The sequence below is a fragment of the Dendroctonus ponderosae genome, unplaced genomic scaffold (assembly GCF_020466585.1).
Source record: "Dendroctonus ponderosae isolate FM_Combo_2020 unplaced genomic scaffold, Dpon_F_20191213v2 Dpon_F_20191213_1, whole genome shotgun sequence".
NCBI classification, from domain to species: Eukaryota; Metazoa; Arthropoda; class Insecta; order Coleoptera; family Curculionidae; genus Dendroctonus; species Dendroctonus ponderosae.
Genome location: NW_026017110.1, coordinates 25,292,969 through 25,311,483, shown reverse-complemented (window position 1 = coordinate 25,311,483; position 18,515 = coordinate 25,292,969). Strand labels below are relative to the sequence as shown.

General features: G+C 35.2%; 2 protein-coding genes across 3 annotated transcripts in view; one reads left to right on the top strand and one right to left on the bottom strand.

Annotated features, from left to right (window-relative positions):
- LOC109544314 (probable dual specificity protein kinase madd-3) overlaps positions 1-14,960 on the top strand; it is a 20,505-nt gene extending 5,545 nt beyond the window's left edge. Inside the window, exons 2-10 of one of the 2 annotated variants that reach the window (XM_048661517.1) lie at positions 8,669-8,747; positions 9,389-9,455; positions 9,566-9,679; positions 9,752-9,842; positions 10,904-11,086; positions 11,146-11,275; positions 13,606-13,750; positions 13,951-14,056; positions 14,212-14,960. In XM_048661517.1, coding sequence (XP_048517474.1) covers positions 8,669-8,747; positions 9,389-9,455; positions 9,566-9,679; positions 9,752-9,842; positions 10,904-11,086; positions 11,146-11,275; positions 13,606-13,750; positions 13,951-14,056; positions 14,212-14,409 — 1,113 coding nt within the window. In that variant the 3' untranslated portion in view covers positions 14,410-14,960. The remainder of the gene's footprint in view (positions 1-8,668; positions 8,748-9,388; positions 9,456-9,565; positions 9,680-9,751; positions 9,843-10,903; positions 11,087-11,145; positions 11,276-13,605; positions 13,751-13,950; positions 14,057-14,211) is intronic. The other variant, XM_048661518.1, reaches the window with a different exon arrangement.
- A 282-nt stretch (positions 14,961-15,242) lies between these two features.
- On the bottom strand, positions 15,243-17,188 carry LOC109541542 (60S ribosomal protein L30). The gene is made up of 3 exons (XM_048661533.1): positions 17,082-17,188; positions 16,841-16,953; positions 15,243-15,512 (listed from the first exon to the last, which is right to left on the bottom strand). Exons 2-3 carry the CDS (start codon positions 16,946-16,948, stop codon positions 15,270-15,272), a joined length of 351 nt encoding a protein of 116 aa, XP_048517490.1. The 5' UTR covers positions 16,949-16,953; positions 17,082-17,188; the 3' UTR covers positions 15,243-15,269.
- Positions 17,189-18,515: the final 1,327 nt, after the last annotated feature.

Genomic DNA, 18,515 nt, shown 5'->3' with positions numbered 1-18,515 from the left:
TGTCCCGGTCTTTACGCGAGAAAACTAAGTTTAGATAAATGAATCCTCAAGAGTTTTCTTACATTGGACAATTCTTACCTTATAAATTAAATCAGTTTGTTATGGAACGACTTAAATTAAGTACAAACTTAACTGCTATTCAAGAAATAAAAACAGCATTTTTTTAAATATATTTTTTGACAAAAACGACAAACCGAACAATTTTTTTGAGTATTCTAATATTTTTAACAAAAATTATTGTTTAGCAATACAAGTAAATTTCCTCGTAATCTGACAACAAATGCATGTTATTATCTTGCTCTTCGACATACTCAAGTTGCGAATCTTCAGCTCGGTTGCTGGTCGTTTGTTTTTTCTATTTTTGGCTCATGGGGCAGGATTTTATGAAATTGATGGTATATTAGAAGGATGAAATCTAGCAACTTTTGTAAATTTTTCCATTTCGCCTATTTAATTTTTAGTGTTTCTTGGTAAAGGGGCTCTAAGTTTAAATTATTCACTGGACGACCAATATTTTTGTCCATTTTTCTGTCTAAAAAATGTAAAGTTCTAATCCAAAGTTTTTTTTAAAGGAAAGCTGATATGTTTAGTTTTATTGTATGAAAACCAGCTCATATCTTTCCATTTTATAGTTTGATTTTGTGTGTTCTTTTTCGGATCTTTCAAATGCTGGTTTAGATTTTTAAAATGGATACAAAATCTAGCTTTAGCTGCTTTCGTTTAGGTTCTTTATTATGACTGAACTTGTTTGTAGGTCATAAGTTGGTAAACTGTATAACTTAGAAAAAAGTTATCTCATTCCTAGCTTTGTCTCATTCCTAGCAAATTCCCCACATTGGTAACATGTGTGTTCATACTCCTGATCGATTTTATTTCTTTTATTTTTCCCTCTGCTTTCATATTCTTGGCCAAAAAGCCTATTCTAGTTTATAACATTTTCTTTATTCTTTAATATTGATTATTCTTTTTCGGGTTTGTCTAGGGAAAATTATAATATAATTAATCACTGAATCTCTGTGAATACATTTTGCAATATTCTAACGAAAATACATTTAGTAGGTAGCAAAACAACCCAGTGCCACTCTGGCATTTTTGGCTCCAAACGTCTGGTGAGATTCCTTTAATTTTGAATTTTTTGCTCCCCAAAAGTCCGGCTATGATTTTTACCTAGAAGATTTTAGTACCAATTAGAAGCAAATCTAGAGAACACGAGTTAACAGTTAGTTTTACGTTTGGTAGTTTTATTTCGGCTGTTTTGCTTCTAATCCCTTCAATTGAACTGCACTTATTTCTCTTTACATTCTGTTTGTAGACAAGTTTAAGAAGTAGTATAAATATACGGCTTCAAAGCCCGGAAAACATTCCTAAATGTAGTATAAATATATATTTTTTTAATTTACTGTTCAAAAAATAGGACGAAAATAGAATCCTAACTAAGTCATCTACTCACGACGTAGGATTGCGTTTAAGGAGTAACTGAATAAAATAACGAGTATTCAAAAGTAATCGAATCTTACAAAACTTCTTTGAGTATCCGTTACTGGTCGTTACTCTGATGTGATGTAGTATTTTATGCTGTTGGTTCGCTACTTTGACTATCGTACTAAACTTGTGGTATGTGGTTTTCACCATACTGTGACATATTTTTATATTGGCAAAATACTGAACTACGAGTTTCGAACTTGAATACCTACGCTACGAATACTCGAAAGTAATCAAATTCTACTTGTTCAACACCTCTAATTGTTCTCTGTTCTCTTTGTTGTTAGTTGGGCATTTTTTATATATTTAATGGGCTGCTTAAACAATCGGACAACAATGTTTAATCTAGATAACTTGGCCAAGCCGCTACTAATCTTCTAATATTTTCCAACAAACATGCCAGTTTGGATACGCGCTCTTAGTGTTTAGCAATTCGGGAATTTAATCGTTTGAAACACATACTTTTCTAATGTACTTGCGGCCTGGCAGCCTCATTTAAAATTAATATTCAGTCGGGATTTAGGTTTCGAAGCAAAAGGTTGAAAAGTAGTAACGTTGCTGTTAAAATTCTGTATTTTTGGAAATCTGGTTTCAGCCCCATTAGCCCTCCTCAGAACATATCTTTGTAAACACTCGCGATTAGTGCATAAGACGAAAATTTCAGGGTGTCCAAATGTTTATGCATTAATAGAGAGCAATAGTAAAACGACCGATATAAACCGTATCAAATAATCAGCAAATGTTTTGTATAGCTAAATCAAACATTTGCCAACTCATGTGGCCGTGCAAAATTATTTTTTGTCGTTAAATACGCAGTTAAATCTATAAACACTCCGTATGGTTAAAAAAAACTATTCAGTTTAATGAGGAAACAATATTGGATTCGCTCGTCGGTATCAAGTCAAAATAGAACATTGTTGACAATCAACCCATTATGATTCGCAGCATTGGTAAACTTTATAGACCGATATGCGATATTTTCCATATGCGATTTAATTGGTAAATTAAATTGTTTATTCGCTGATTAATTTGGAATGGAAAGGTTTGTTCCTAAGTTAGATCCCAATCGAAAAGTGAATGATTTGCTGATGGTTATGCAACATCGTTTTGCTTTCAGTTTTTACCGTTAAAATGGTTTCAAACTTGAATGCGTTTATGCGAGATTCTACTTCCAAAAGAAGCGGTCAAAAGGAAAAAAACTTGAACACTTTTTGTTTACTTTTTTGCTTTATTTCCATTTGGGTTTTTTTTAGTTATGAGCCTATTTTTCATATTTGTAACCGTTTGCGCCTATTTAATTGCACTCGCAGAAACTATTGAGTTTCTGACTGAGAAAAACGTTTATTTAAAATTCATATCAAGGAAGCAAAATAAGTGTGAAATAATAGTGTTGTGAAAATATTAAAGGATCTAATTAACTTAGCATTATAGAAAAATGGAATAAACTGCGAATTAATACCGCTTAAAGGTGCATTGGAAATATATTTCGGTCAAACCTAATTCAAACCGTTCTGGGATTTGTGCATTCGAATTCAAATTTGGGCGCTTTCCAAGCGTCATATCGGAGCAATTTAATTCACGCGTTTGGCAAATATATAAATAATTCGTAAACACGTTTCTGTTCTCGATTTCAATTGAAAATAATGGCCTTTCAAGTCATCTAACGAAATCATGACGATCGGATGATACTTTTTCCAAGTACGAAATTATTGGCTCTTCGAAGATTAAACGCTCACAATGTTGACTTTATGCCAACATTTGCGTTAGTTTGATCTATTTTTGTTTAGCCAGTATATTGAAACTCTCCCCACACGTTGTGCCGTGTTTTCGTTAATCCACTAACGGTTGATAAAAATCGAAAATAGCAAATGTCAAGTGCGTTAGCTGGTTTAAAAATCTATCAAGTATTCCGCTTGCGTTTGCTTATGAATTTTTCATTTTTAATAAAGTTGAAAGTTCATCTAATGCAAATCCGGTCATGTCAACGAATTTATCATTAATTGTTACTCATGAGGGATACGCGAGGTTCATCCGCTTAATTGGTGACATTGAAATTATTTTAAAATAATTCATAAATAAACAGATTTTGATGTTTTAGCTCCATGTTAGTGCAAATAAAACGTATTTTGCACCTCAAATAACTTCAGCCGCTGAAAGAGTAGGCGGGAATAACTCTATCATTATTTCATCAGTCATGTTACTTATCCGCATGGTTTGACGCTTTTACTTAAAGTGCCCTATTAGTATCAAGTTTCTTACTTTCAATTTACTTAATAGTACTTCCAACGACTTGATATTAAGAATGTTTTCTATTGGATTACTTAGCAGAATGTGAAACATCAGCCCAAGACAATGTCTTTGGAAGCTGATGTTTCACATCTGTATGGACCAATTTTGTATATTACAGCCAGAAATACGCAAGAAATTTGACTTTTTCGATATTGTACCAGGTTACCTAAATATCAGCTTGCCAGTGAAGTAAATTTTTACTTTGATTTTCTCAAAATCTTCTTAGTTTATTACTCCTTTGGAGGCAAAATCTAATCGCATTTACCCGCTTGCTTCCAGACATAATTAAATATATATGTACTCGTATTAGTCTTGCCCATGATTTCATGGTTTAAACGTTCGCCATTCTCGAGTGATTAAATTTGATTTGATCAGAGCATTTACGCTTTAATATCAAGGAAATACTGGGTTTTGCGTGAGGCGATTGCAATTAAACGTCTATTGAACTCGCCTTTAATAAATTGGATTTAGAAGAAGGTTTTTTTCGAGTCGAATAACTGGAAATGTCAAACAATCACTGTAAGCAATTCTGGTTTTTTCCTAATCCTAATGAAGGGTTGGACTTGATTTAAGCTGCGAACAAGGTTTTAATCTGACAAGCGTTTTAATGCTAAAATTAAATGTTATGCTATAGATTTGGAACATGTTGTTATGCTTGGCATCATCTATGTGCAGGTTATAGATTCTTGAAGGTCGTTTCACAGGTATTTATTTTTCTGGATTGTGCAAAATTGACATAGCGTAGCTATTGTGGGTTTGAAAAATTCACTGGGCACCGCGGGGCGTTTTTTTTTATCAAACTCGAAAGCCAGCAATCTCTTGGCTGGACAGTGTCTTTGCGCTGGCCTCCAAAACGTCCAGATTTGGTTCCGATTTGTTTGTCAAAGTGTAGCGCAAAAAAATGGCTATTCTTATTTTACTCGCATTGATCTGGAGACCGTGTTTTTTGCCGCATAGTTTTGGTCTGAAAGCATGGTTTGGAGGTCTTCCATTTCGTCTGCGAGGAGTACGATGTGACATGCAATGCGTGGATTACTCAAGTGTTTACGGTTGATTTTGATCCCAGAATTTTCCCAATCGAGCGGTTTCAATATATTTTCTGGAGCCGTAGTAAATAGTTTCGGAGATATTGTATCTCCTGTCACACCCCGATTTACGGGTATGGAACGGTACCACCGAAAGGCCCGACTGCTATGACGTCACTCCTCTGACGAGTCGGTCTATTCACAGAAATGGTCCTCGTGACGCCAAACCGTCTCAGAACATACCCCCTATTTAACCTTTATATTGTGGGGGATATTTTGTGAACCGACTTTCGGTGGTACCGAAAGGGTCGCTACCGTTATGAACTGTCATGGTGACGTCATCATAGAGGCCTTTAACAGGCTCTATGTATCTGTGATTTTCAGTCTTTATCTATGGTTTCTGTTGTCAATACGACATCGTAGAGTTAAGATGGCGCATTTTTTAGTTGTATCAGTGTTTCATGAGTTTTCGATTATAATGATGGACGGTACATCCATTGAGTGTTTTCTTGCGATTTGTCAATCACTACCGGTAAGTGGTAACCGTGGTGTATGCCATGCGAAAATTTTCCACGTGCTGATAGATAGAGTTCTTCGAGATAACCTAAAAGTTTTAGAAATTTAGTTAGATAATTTGAAAAGTGGTTGTTATAACTTTTTTTAGAAACTGATAAGCATGTATTTTATGCAGTAAAATATACATAGTAACTACATTTCATCAGTAAACCCGGTGAGGTACACATATATCTGTTGGCACGACTAGGTATATATCAAAAATATACTATCCGTGTGAACGGATTACAGTGTCCCGTAAGCATATGATCAAAACGACACTGCGATATTCTTTGCATCAAAAGGAGGCGATCTGACCTAACCTTTATTAACAAAAAATATCTGGTTCCTCTGCTATTGATGGTCAAAGTTCTTCAAAAAAATTCCCTTTTTTGAAATATCGGGAGAATGCTACGATGTATTTTGATAAAACTCGCTGTGAATTTGTTCTTATGTAAGTCTCGTATTTTACTGAAACAATCGAGTTTACCCGTTTTGGACACGTGGCGAATTGTTGAGTGTCGTGGTACAAAAATTACCAGGACTTTTTATTTGGTGAATGAAACCAACTAATTTTTTTTTGGTTGATGTGCTAATCATTTATTCACTATTTTGTTCTCTTTGTAACATCTTGTAGGATTCATAGTTTTTGAAAAAAACAGAAATATTTCTTTTCGCAAAAACTATGAATGCTACAAGATTTTACAAAGACCACAAAATTGTGAATAAATGATTAGTGCATCAACAAAAAAAAAATGAGTTGACTTCATCCACCAAATAAAAAGTTCTCGTAGAATTCACCACTTGTCCAAAACGGCTGAACTCGATTGTTTGAAGAACTTGTTTGAAGAAAAAGAGGAGCCAGACATTTTTTGTTAAAACAAGTTAGCTCAGATCGTCTTCTTTAGATGCAAAGAATATCACAGTAGCCGTTTGATAATGTGCTTACGCGACACCCTGTACAATTTCTTAACAATAAAAATATAAATGTCATACCGCAAGATAGGAAAATAACAATCTGATAAACATAAATAAAATTTCATATAACACTCAGAGTTACATCTAAATTCATGATTTAACAATAATTTTCATTCAGTTCTTTAGTTTTTTTTTGAGACACTATCAGTTTCTAAAATTTTTATTTAATTTGTCAGATTGTTAAAAACATTAATGGCTTGACATTGCATAACTGTCCTTATTACTGACATTCAAAGTATGTAGGAATTGTTATGTTTTTGTTTCTAATTATGCTATTAGAATCTCTTGATTTTTGGGATCGTAGTAGTGATAGCTTAGATATTCATAGGTGCACAATTGTTCCATTCATCGGGATGCTGCACAGCAAAATTATTTTTATCGCCCCAAATTAAGATTTCATAAGTTATTTTGCTTTTTTAAGGCAATAGATCGAATATATTCGATGCATAAAACATATTTAGCACGTTGTAACCGGTTGCAGTAACGTTTCAATTCAACGACATGCAATTAAATTTAAAATGTCGCAAATTTATTGCCGAAATTCAGCCATTTATTCGCGCGTAATTAGAAAAGTGTTTTATTAAGAGCCCAACTAGGAAAGTTCTCACTAGAATTAATTTTGTTTTTTGTCTTGTATGTGTTATGTATCGTGGGAATAGCTCAAAATTGTCGTTTGCAAATAGTTTTTTACACTGATTACTCAAGAACCGGTTTCGAGGCTATTGTATTAATATTTATTAATCATTACTATTGTCGTCTTATTAAACACTTTGTAAAAATTACCTGCAAACTATCAACGAAAATAGTTTTTATCGAAAATATCTCATTCTTAGGCGAACACGCTGTAAAAGATAAAGAATCGACAGAACAAATTGGTTCTTAACTATAAACCACACACACAAAACTTTCGTCGCTTATTTACTACGTAAAAATCTATTAATAAACGACAATTCGAATATTGCCAGGAATTTTTTGAGCCAGTCGCCTTAGTCAAGTTTTTCGAACAATGTATTGATATCAGAAATTGAATTATTTCATTCTAACTACATACTACAACCGTTTGTTAAATGCTTCGATAATTAGCTGAATGTCGTCAGTATTCTAATTTAATTTCTTCTCACTATTGGGTATTTTCAGTCCCAGAGTTGCAATCTCGTCTGCAAATTCCAGATTTTATTTAATACCGGTGGAGAATTTCGCATGTAATGTAAGGCATTTAACATGCTGATTGAACACTCAGGGGCTTGAAGATTAAAGGCGACGCTTCCATAACTTTTAAATCGAGATGCAGTTAAGAGGTAAAAATAAGAACATTTGGTTTCATAAAATTTCTTGGAATTTACAGAACGACGTAAATTTTTGACCCTAAAAAGGACATAATAGATAGATAAATTTTTTACATCAAATGCGAATTCCGTAACAAAACGAAATACAGAATATGAAACACTTAAATTACCACTACAACTACGGTTTGTTGGGGAATTCGCTCTTAATCTAAGAAAGAACGGGGCGAAATTCTGTCTTCAAAGTCCCGACATTATGAGGCAAAATACCCAAATAAAAGGTACCTACTCTACGTTTTGAATCATGTGGGTAGTACTTGTCTCCTATTTGGCGAACATTTTGTCATGTCACAGGCTATTTTCCTAATGAGCTCGATTTACTCTTAAAATGCAGTGAATCATTGAAACGACGCTTTATAATTCACCTCGCTTTTAAAATTAGGTCTGTATATAATAGTCTATTCTAAAACGTAAAACCGAAATAGCTCATTCATTTTAAAAGAGGAAAACCGCCTGCAGTGATCGTTTCACTGAACTTAGCTAAACACAGAATCTCTGTGAATGCGGATGGGGGTTTTTCATTGCCAATAATATGTAGTTCACTGGCAAGCTGAAATGTAGATGTTTGTTTCAAATAGCTCACTTAGCTCCAAAGCTCTAACAGTGTTTCTGGTGCCTGATATGCCTGTATTGTAATTTTTTGCAATGTTATGTGTGGAATTTTCAAAAGATCGTTGATTGCTGATTTGGCAATCCGTTTGCCTCTTTATCTTTGCTTGTCGGGCCACAATCGACCTTGCGTTCGCTGTTGCCATATGCGCTGATGACCATGACTATGATTACCAATTGTCATCTGGGCCGTACCGCCACTACCTCCGCCTTCCCCTACTGAATTGATCTTGATCCCATGATGATGCTGATGACGATGATGATGATGATGATGATGATGATGATGATGATCTTCCTGACCACTCCACAACGTTCTCTGTGACTGACACCGCTGATGACAATGATGATGATGATGATGATGATGATGCTGCTTGATGATGCGATAAACAGAGCACAAAGGCGCCTTCAGTGGAAGACGATGAAGAAGGCCACCTTATTTACCGAACAGGAGACATCCTGCAAAATCGATGTGTGTGAATACCGCTTGATATAATACACATTTAACACTTAAAATTCGATAATTTTTGGTTGTACTTGATTGAGGTTGACTGTTAAAAACGATTAAAAAACCATTTTGATCTCCAGGTCGGTCATGAATTATTTTCTTTGAAGTTTTTAACGGCCAATTTTGATATTGATGCAGTATCGAATTTTCTGAGTGTTAGAGTTTAGAATATGAAATAATTAAGGGGAGAGCAAATCGAGGTTCTAAAACGTTGAGGCTTCCAAAAGAGAATCGTAATGTAGTTTGTTACATTTTTTGACCAAAATTTGCTTGAAACAGCCTGTAAAGCGTTGAACAACCATTTACAGACGGTTTTTTGCCCATATTAAGCAGTCAAAATGGAATAACAGGAAACGATTTCAGCTTAGGCAGAATTTATGCATGGGGCTTTCCTGTTGGGTGACAATGTTTGGGGTTCGCAACAAACTATTTTTTCAATTCAAGCTCGAAAGTTTACTTCGCATAAACACGATAGTGAGGAGTTAGCTTTGGTTTATTTAAATTATATTCCTATCTATATTTATTGCAGTCATATCCGTTGTAGCAAACATTGTTACCTAACAAAGCGTTAGCAAATATTAACGATTTTCGGTGTTGTATTGCAGATAGAATACTTGGCACCCTCGGTGAAGGAACTTTTGGCAAGGTAGTCAAAGTGAATGACTTTGAAATGTAAGTATGGCCTTAAAATTATACAGTTGGCTCATATTTTTGGGCCAGCTGAACTGGTTAGAGCCAAGAGAGTTACCTAAGAATAAATTGTGATATTTTGGTTTCATCAGGGAGCACTCCATGGCATTGAAAATCATAAAAAATGTGGAGAAATACAGAGAGGCGGCCAAGCTGGAAATCAATGTGCTGGAAAAGCTGGCGGACAAAGACCCCGATGGCGTGCAGTAAGTTAAAGTTCTTTCGACGATGAAGAATAGTGCTGTGAACTGGTCCAATGTAACTGATTTTTTTTTCAGTTTATGTGTGAAAATGCTAGACTGGTTCGACTACCATGGGCACATGTGCATCGCCTTTGAAATGCTAGGTCTTAGCGTATTTGATTTTTTGGTAAGTTGATTTTTATTCTAGTCTAAAAGTATTGAAATAACCCCGTGTGTTGTCTGCAAGTACTAACTTTGTAATGTTAATTGATTTTTTCTGTGCGTTGGTCAACGTAGTTCACGGCTCACCCCAAAATGTGATTCAGATTGAAAACGGTTGGAATGATCGCTATCACCGTGGGCATCATTTTAAAAGATCATTTGTTTAACGATATTTTCCAACTAACAAATTGAAGCTTGAACTAAGGCTTTGCCGTATTCCGAAATTCGTAATTTTTTTAAATGCAAAAGCATCAAAAGATATACGACAAACTTTACAACTCTAACAAATGGGGATGGGACATCGATCCTATAACATCGATGGTAGCCATCGAAAGGTAATATCGATGTTAGGGGAACATAGAAGACAGAACATCGATGTTCTAATAGTTTGCCGTTGCACACAAATTTCAAATTGATTAACTTAAATAACTTAAACTTTAGTAATTGTATTTTGCTACTACTATGACGTTAAATAATCGACTAAATGTATTCAACTTATAGTTGCCACATTTTTGGGTCAACTGGTTACAAAAAGAGGCTTTTTTCGGGTGCAGCTGGATATGGGCCGCTATGCCGCGGTATCGTTTGTATCGGCACTATCAAAGAGTTGGCAGAAAATGTTTCTATCTGGTATCAACATCAAATGRTAGATGTTTTTATTTCAAGATCTAACATCGATGTTTTATCGATGTCCCAAATTTACAACATYGATGGTAAAAATATGGAACATCGAACGTATTACATCGATGTTTTTCTTCTATCCCTACTAACAAAGAAACCGTTGAAAATATCTAATGGGAAAAACTCGAAATAATTGTTCGGGTCTTGTCTTGATGGTTCAAATGGAAATTCGCGAAATTTTGGCCTGCCCATTTGCAGATTTTCAGCAGAAGCAGCAACTAAGCCATTTATCTTTTTTCGTTTCGTTCCCATCTCTTCACTTCCCAGATAGTTATAATGATGAAATGGCAATATGTGTGCAGTTGTAATTTTATGAGAAGGAATAAACAGGTGTGTATATTTTAGCTTATTTTACAGAAAGACAACAATTATCAACCGTACCCATTGGAACAGGTCAGACACATTGCCTATCAACTGTGCTACTCGGTGCTGTTTTTGCACGACAACAAACTAACGCACACGGATCTCAAACCGGAAAACATACTTTTTGTGGACTCCGAATTCGAACTAGTGTACAACTCCAAAAAGGTAAATGTTTTCCAAGTCTTATGAAATTGAACTAAATATTGTATTTGCTCCTTGCTTAGAGGCGCGATGTGATGAGAGTGGCCAAGACTGATGTTAGGTTGATCGATTTCGGCAGTGCTACGTTTGACCATGAACATCATAGTACAATCGTATCAACGAGACACTATCGGGCCCCAGAAGTAATACTTGGTAAGTTCAATGTGGGAATTGTGAAAAACCCTGATCGCGAACTGGCAGCGAAAATAAAGTCCCGGATATTTTTGCATTGGTGCTTCTGACGCAAAGATTGATACGCATTTCTACACTTTCTGAAATTATTTTTATCCAGATTAAGTTGTATGAAAGTTTAGGAAATTTGGATCTTTGACAATTATAAGTCTGGGTCGGGACTCGCACAGTTAATTACAACTGTGTTGTAGATTCAAATTGGTTTTCCGTTATTAAAAAGTCAACAAGCTGATAATAAACGACTAACGATTTAAAGAAAATCAACAACAACACGACTAAAGCACAAGACAAATAAATGGGATAAATTCAAAAACTCTATGCAAGCAAATTGTGAAAAATATTTGCAAAAGGATAAATACAAAAAACAAGAGTGAAATTCACAAAAACATCAGGAAAAACATTAGAGAGGCAAAGGCAAAATGGTTCTCTGAAAAATGTGACAAGATGGAACAATATGAAGTAAAGTACGACTACCGCAATATGCATAAGGAAATAAGGGAAATGACAACAAAGAAAATAAACAACAGAACTACGTTCATACTGGACACTAACGATAATATTATATCGGAACCATCAAAATGTCTAGAGGTATGGAAATCATATGTCGAACTCCTCTTTGCTTCGGAACGACCTAAAGAACACAATATGAATGAGATAGATACGGGACCCCCAATTATGAAATCCGAAACTGAAAAAGCTATTCTATCTCTCAAGAACGACAAAGCTCCTGGACCTGATAGCATTCAAGTAGAAATACTAAAACTTATGTGTGAAACTGATAATCAATTTCTCGATATCCTCACGAGTCTATTTAATGATATCTATAATAGGGGCGAAATACCCAAAGAATGGCTTTAATCAACCTTCATCGCAGTGCCGAAAAAACAAAACGCAAAAACCTCTGATCAACACCGACTCATAGTCAACAAAGTCTTCACGAAAATAATCCACAACAGAATATGCACTAAATGTGAAGAAAACATCAGTGAATCTCAATTTGGATTTCGGAATGCCCTTGGGACAAGATAAGCTATCTTTAGTCTACAACTTCTTATCCAACGATGTAGAGATGTCAACAAAAAAGTATATCTTTGCTTTATCGACTTTGCCAAAGCGTTTGACAGCGTAGACCATGAGCTATTACAAAAGATCATCGAAAATACCGGCATCGATAATAAAGATATCCGCATAAGAGCAAACATGTATTGGGGACAAACCGCTAAGATAAAGCTGAACAACCGGTATTCTGACAACATAGAAATAAAAAAAGGAGTGAGGCAAGGCTGCATCCTGTCTCCGCTCCTCTTCAATATATTCTCGGAAAACGTATTTGGAAAAGCGTTGGAGGAGGCAACAGAGGGTATACAGATAAACGGATAGTGGACTAACAATGTGCGGTATGCTGATGATACAGTCATACTAGCCAACAACATAGACGAATTGCAGCGCGCCATGGAAAAAATACAGAAAGTGAGTGCACACCACGGTATTAGCCTAAATATATCAAAAACAAAGTGGATGGTGGTGAGCAAAGATCAGACACACAATGATGAAAATAATGAAAAAATTAAACGCCTTTGAAATGTAGATATACCGCTGTATCCTCAGAATCTCGTGGATTGACCACATAACTAATAAAGAAGTGCTGCAGCGAATTGGGAAAGAGAGAGAAATTACACTCACAGTTAAAAAGAGGAAACTGGAATACCTCGGACACATAATGTGACATCAAAAATATCGTCTACTCCAGTTAATAGCTCAAGGAAGAATCAACAGTAAAAGAGGACGAGGAAGGAGAAGACACTCATGGCTGCAAAATCTACGACAGTGGTTTGGACTTACATCTATACAGCTATTTAGAAATGCCGTCAATAAAATTAAAATTGCCATGTTGATAGCCAACGTCCGCGACGGATAAGGCACGCTAAGAAGAAGAATAATGTCTTAAGCATCATCAAAACGCGAGGTAATCGTTTCATCGTTTCGAAATCACTCGCTCTTCCTTGCCACAGCATTCAATGCAAACTGGTTAAGTAATTTATTGTTCAATAATGCTAACACTTTGTTTGTAAAGCGATGTAAATTAGCGACTAAGAAACGAAATGGGTGAAAAACTAAAATAGAAAAGTGGGCGAACTGTGCCCACGCCTTGGGAGTCTATGAATCTATTCTAAAATTTGTCTCGAACTATTTTAACCAGGTGCTAAAATTCCTCACATTTACATCGAAAGGCCTTAACTATCACGAAGTGATCGCAATACTTGATTTTTATACTCGTTTGTTATTTGCAGAACTTGGATGGTCCCAACCATGTGATGTTTGGTCTATAGGATGCATACTGTTTGAACTTTATCTTGGCATTACTTTATTTCAAACTCATGATAATCGTGAACATTTGGCGATGATGCAGCGGATCCTAGGGGAATTTCCTCAAAGGTACATTTTACATTCCCAAAATCTATCAATTACTATTTTATCGATCGGCTTAATTCATGCATTTTAACTCATTTTGTTGATCTACCTGGATTGAGAAAGTCCCAATGTTGATCCAGTTGAGCAAAAAACTATGAAATTCTAAGTGTTTAGACAAATGTATTCATTCTAAAAATAACGCTATCTAATGTTTTCCATGGCAGAATGGCAAGAAAAACAAAGACGAAATACTTCTACAAAGGACGACTAGATTGGGATGAAAAGAGTTCAGCTGGTCGATACGTACGAGACAACTGCAAGCCATTATTGGTAAGAGGACTTGAAAATAGTGATAAAAATATACAAATTATATTTTCAAAGCAATTACTTATTTAGGGCAGAAAGGCCGATTGGGTCGATAGCCTTTTTCTGTAGAAAATAAAGATTATTTATATATATATATATATAAACTTATTTATTTTTAGCGGTACAAACAGTCTGATGATCCTGACCATAACTATCTCTTCGACTTGGTATTTAAAATGCTTGACTATGAGCCGTCTGAAAGAATTACGTTGCGTGATGCTCTAAAACATCCATTCTTCGATAAAATTCCAACCCATCAACGGCTGGGCGATCACGGGGCTGGTGGTGATGTTCGGAGGGAACGTAGCCTATCTTAGAAGAGCTTTTGAAAAATCCACCATCGTGAGACATGTTTAACTTTGTTTTGTCAATACCTCTTTGGAGTGTGAGTAACAGATCACAGTACGTTTTGTTCCAGTCAAGTATACAAGATAAAATGATGGTAAAATGGCAATCGAAGTGAACCTACCCTATAATTTTCTACTTATTTAAATTAAAACCCCAGTTCCAATATGTCGTTTTATTCTACTACGGTATGCCGAAGTGCAAATTGGATACCTAAGATGGTAATGATGGTTGTTTGCAGTTCCAAGGTGTTGTACGAATATTTTAGTATTAAATATCTCATTTACAATTGCTTTTAGGTAATTCGGTTTTTTTTACTATTTAAAGCAGAAAAATTCAACAGTTTTCAAACATAGAATTCTGTAAGCTGAGACTTTTTGAAACTTATACTATCCGCTCTTAACTTGATTCCGACCGTATAGATTTCAAAAACTCCATTATTTGTGAAATATCTAACTACCTATTCGATTTCATTCTTATGTAAATAATTGCATATATGTAATAATAAAATTTAGTTTTTAAATCTTGTTTTTTATTATTAACCATCCCTACTATATTAAATTTTTCCAGTAAAATTTGTGTGAGAAGTTTAATAATAAAATAACTGAACTGAATGAACTACTGCCTATTGAAGGCATTTTTGGATTTACATAAATTAAACTATATTTACAGCTAAAATAGTGAAACTGCGCCAACAAAAACTGGATTTTTCTAGTTAATTTTTACTTAAAAATAAAACGAATACGAGACGGCAAATTGTATGCAATTATCTGCATGGGGCATTTCCAGAAATAAAAAGCAAAGGTAACTTTAATTATTTTTATTGGATGACTTATTGAGGAGCTCCATCGCCAGCTGGCATCGTCTTGATTATGTCGGAATCTCCAGGGTCGGTGATTGACATGGCACAAACCCTAAAATATTTGCCACATGCGGTTCCTAATTCCACATTGTTGCCCGTATAGTGATGGACACCAGTTTTGGCCAACATAGCGTAATATTCAATCTCTGATTTCCTCAAAGACGGGGTGTTGTTAGATATAATGATCAACTTGGCTTTGCCCTGTCTTAAAGTCTAAAAAAAAAAACAAATATTTGGACTAGAATAATGGCATATACCTTTAAAATGTGTCGCTTAAATGTTGAATTAATTTATTTTAAACTCTGTAAATCTGTTTTTTTCTCATTTTATGTGATTTATGAGTTGAACATAACATGCACCTAATTTACATGTTTGTTGTTTAGTAAAAACATGCCGAGGGACAGAAAAAACTACGCTGTCGCTGAAATAAATACTTGACTCCATTCTACGGAGACTTATGAATATGGTAACACGCTGCCTTGAAAATAGGACACCTTTTTAAAAAATCTGTATTTAAACATACAGTAAAGTCCGCTTATAATGAACCCTGTTATAGTGAACTTTCGGTTAAAACGAACTTTTTCCTTTAATTGAAACGTCATCCATAAAGACCAAGGTATTTTTTTACTGGTTATAACGAACTTCCGGATATAACTATCACTTCTTAGGTTAGTTCTATATTCACTTTCCGCTCAGCAACACGAATCGTGCGGAGTTGTATATATTGTGAGAGCGAGAGACAGGCAATGACTTGTTGTGTTTTGCCGCGTTATGTATGTAAATTGTTTTAGAATGGAAAAACAAAAATGCAAAACTTTTTCACTAAATGAAATGTACGAGATTATTAACAAAATAAAAAGTGGAGTAAAGCAGAGTGACAGTTGTAAGGAATTAGCACTTGGAAAGTCTACTGTCGCAACAATATGGAAAAACAGAGAAAACGTTTTATCAGCCTATGATAAAATTATCTGCACATGAAAAGGTCTACAAGGGACTGGTGGAAGGAAGTGGTTTAATAAAAAAAAGACAAGAAAACGTTCCATAAGAGGCAGTGTTTTGCAAGAAAAGGCTAGTGAAATGGGGAGTAAAATCAAAAACAAAGAGTTTGTTTGTTCAAGAAGTTGCGTAGAGCGTTTCAAGAAGAGGCATAATACCTTTTTTTGTTCTTTTTAGTCATATCTACTAACTTCCACCAATATATGTAAAAATAACGAAATAAAATACACCTCGTGTTTTTGTATTATTATTCGCTTATAGCGAACTCCGGATATAACAAACCAGTTTTAGTTCATTTTTCAAGTTCGTTATATCTGGACTCAACTGTATTTTCAACTTGTTAAGATAGACAGTGATAATTTCCCTGCATTTCGAATAACACAATTCCATCGGTAGAAACCACACTTATATGTTTCGTGTATAAAAACTGAAGAAAATTTTCTACATTAACGCGGCATGGGGTTCGATTCATTTGTTCCATGTAGAAAGGATTCCTAACCTCAAATAATTTCAATGATTTCAGATGCAATCGTGCGAATAACTACCTTCAAAGTCTGCTTGTACCCCAAACAGTATTTTCCAGACTTCATCACCAAAGCCAGACGGCTGTTGATGCTTTCAATTGCTTTTTTCTGTTTTTTCTGCGCGACCATTGTGACTGAAAACAAACGTTCAAATGTTTAGCTGTTTTACCTTAAAAACTTTTGTGGACCCAAACAATTAAATGTTCAGTCCGTAAATTTAATTTTTTTCACTAATATTTAATGAATAGCGGCAAAAACTTACCTCTCTTTCACGTTCCACGTGCTACACAAATTGCTGTACTTCAAGAAAGGACTAACGCCGTATTGACAACGACAGTTCAAGTTTTGACAGACCAGCATTGCCAAACTTGCCGTTTCAAAGGTGTTTTCTGGCAGCCACAGATAAAACCGCATTTGTTTTTAGCTCAATGTCGTTTATTTTAATTGTACTTTAAGAGACAACTAAAAAGAACGCCGAAATCCTCCAGATATAAAGTGTATTTTCTTATTATTTTGTTGACCAAAATCTTCAAAAGAATGGGCCCATGGTAATAAAAACTTAAAATTCTGTATTTCTATAGACACCGGCAACACCGAGCAAAGCAAGTCAAGTGAGCTAAAAGCGCGAAGTTAGTCATGGTCATGGATGCCAGTTGGCTAAACTGTGACCGACTCATGACAGAACAGCCCTAAAAATCTCTGACGTAATAGTTTGGGGCAATCAAATCTCATGTGGTACTAGTTAGTGCGCAAAAACGCCACTAAGGACATATCAGTTTTTATAACTAGGGGAAGTTAAAGAAAATATTATCTACAAGGTGAGTACATGAACTCAAGTCAGCATTCAATGAGCTAAATTTAATGTACATTCAAGTTTGGGATGCTCGCCTCAGTTTGTGACGCCAGAGTCTTACATCTATCTCTGTTTAGTCTGATTTTCTCTATGTAAGGAAGTTCTCATTTTCTAGGTTATATATAACTGACAACATTTCCAATTTACATTGTTAGCATAGATAAAGACAATAGATTGTTAGCATCAGTCTTTATCTATGATTGTTAGTATCATAGTATGTTCTTAATTCAAAAGAGAACGTTTCTTTCGACGAGTTAGTATCAAAATGGCAAAAAAGCATTGGATATCAGTGTGTGAAAATTATGAAAACCAAACTGGAGCCTCAGAATACATAATCTGGGAATCATCCAGTTCAGAAGACGAACGTGCAGTAAATGATCCAAATGGCCTAAAGGGGTACATAACTCCAGCACGGACACAATCCCTAAGATCTCCTGTTGGCATTTTAAGCGACACATGCAGTAACTGTTCATCACCAATCCTTAAGTTAAGTAAGTGTAATTTAAACAGCATATCCCCAGAGTTGACTCAAAGAAAGCAGACAATTCAGGACACTGTCGTTTCTCCCGTTATACAGAAATATCGCTTTAGGGCAGTGAAAAAGCGCCGAAAAGTCAATCAGGAATTGTTTGCTGAAAGGGAAAGAGAGACCAGCCCTGACTTGTTCATTCCTGATCCCACATTGCAGATTGATTCAGAATCACCAATTTCTGATTCCTGTGAGCCGAAAATTGAGCCATTTGAAAGCCAATTCGGGTCGCCAGTAAAGTGGGAAAATAATGCATTTGGATCATTCCGTTCACTTTACTATGAGCCTCCCAAAAGGAAAAAGTCCTACAAAAA

Excerpts from the sequence above, each read along its gene's own strand:
- LOC109541542 (XM_048661533.1), bottom strand. The coding sequence starts at position 16,948 with ATGGTCGCGCAGAAAAAACAGAAAAAAGCAATTGAAAGCATCAACAGC. Across the intron at positions 15,513-16,840 it reads GGTACAAGCAGACTTTGAAG|ACTTTAAGACAGGGCAAAGC; the intron begins GTAGTTATTCGC and ends TTTTTTTTTTAG.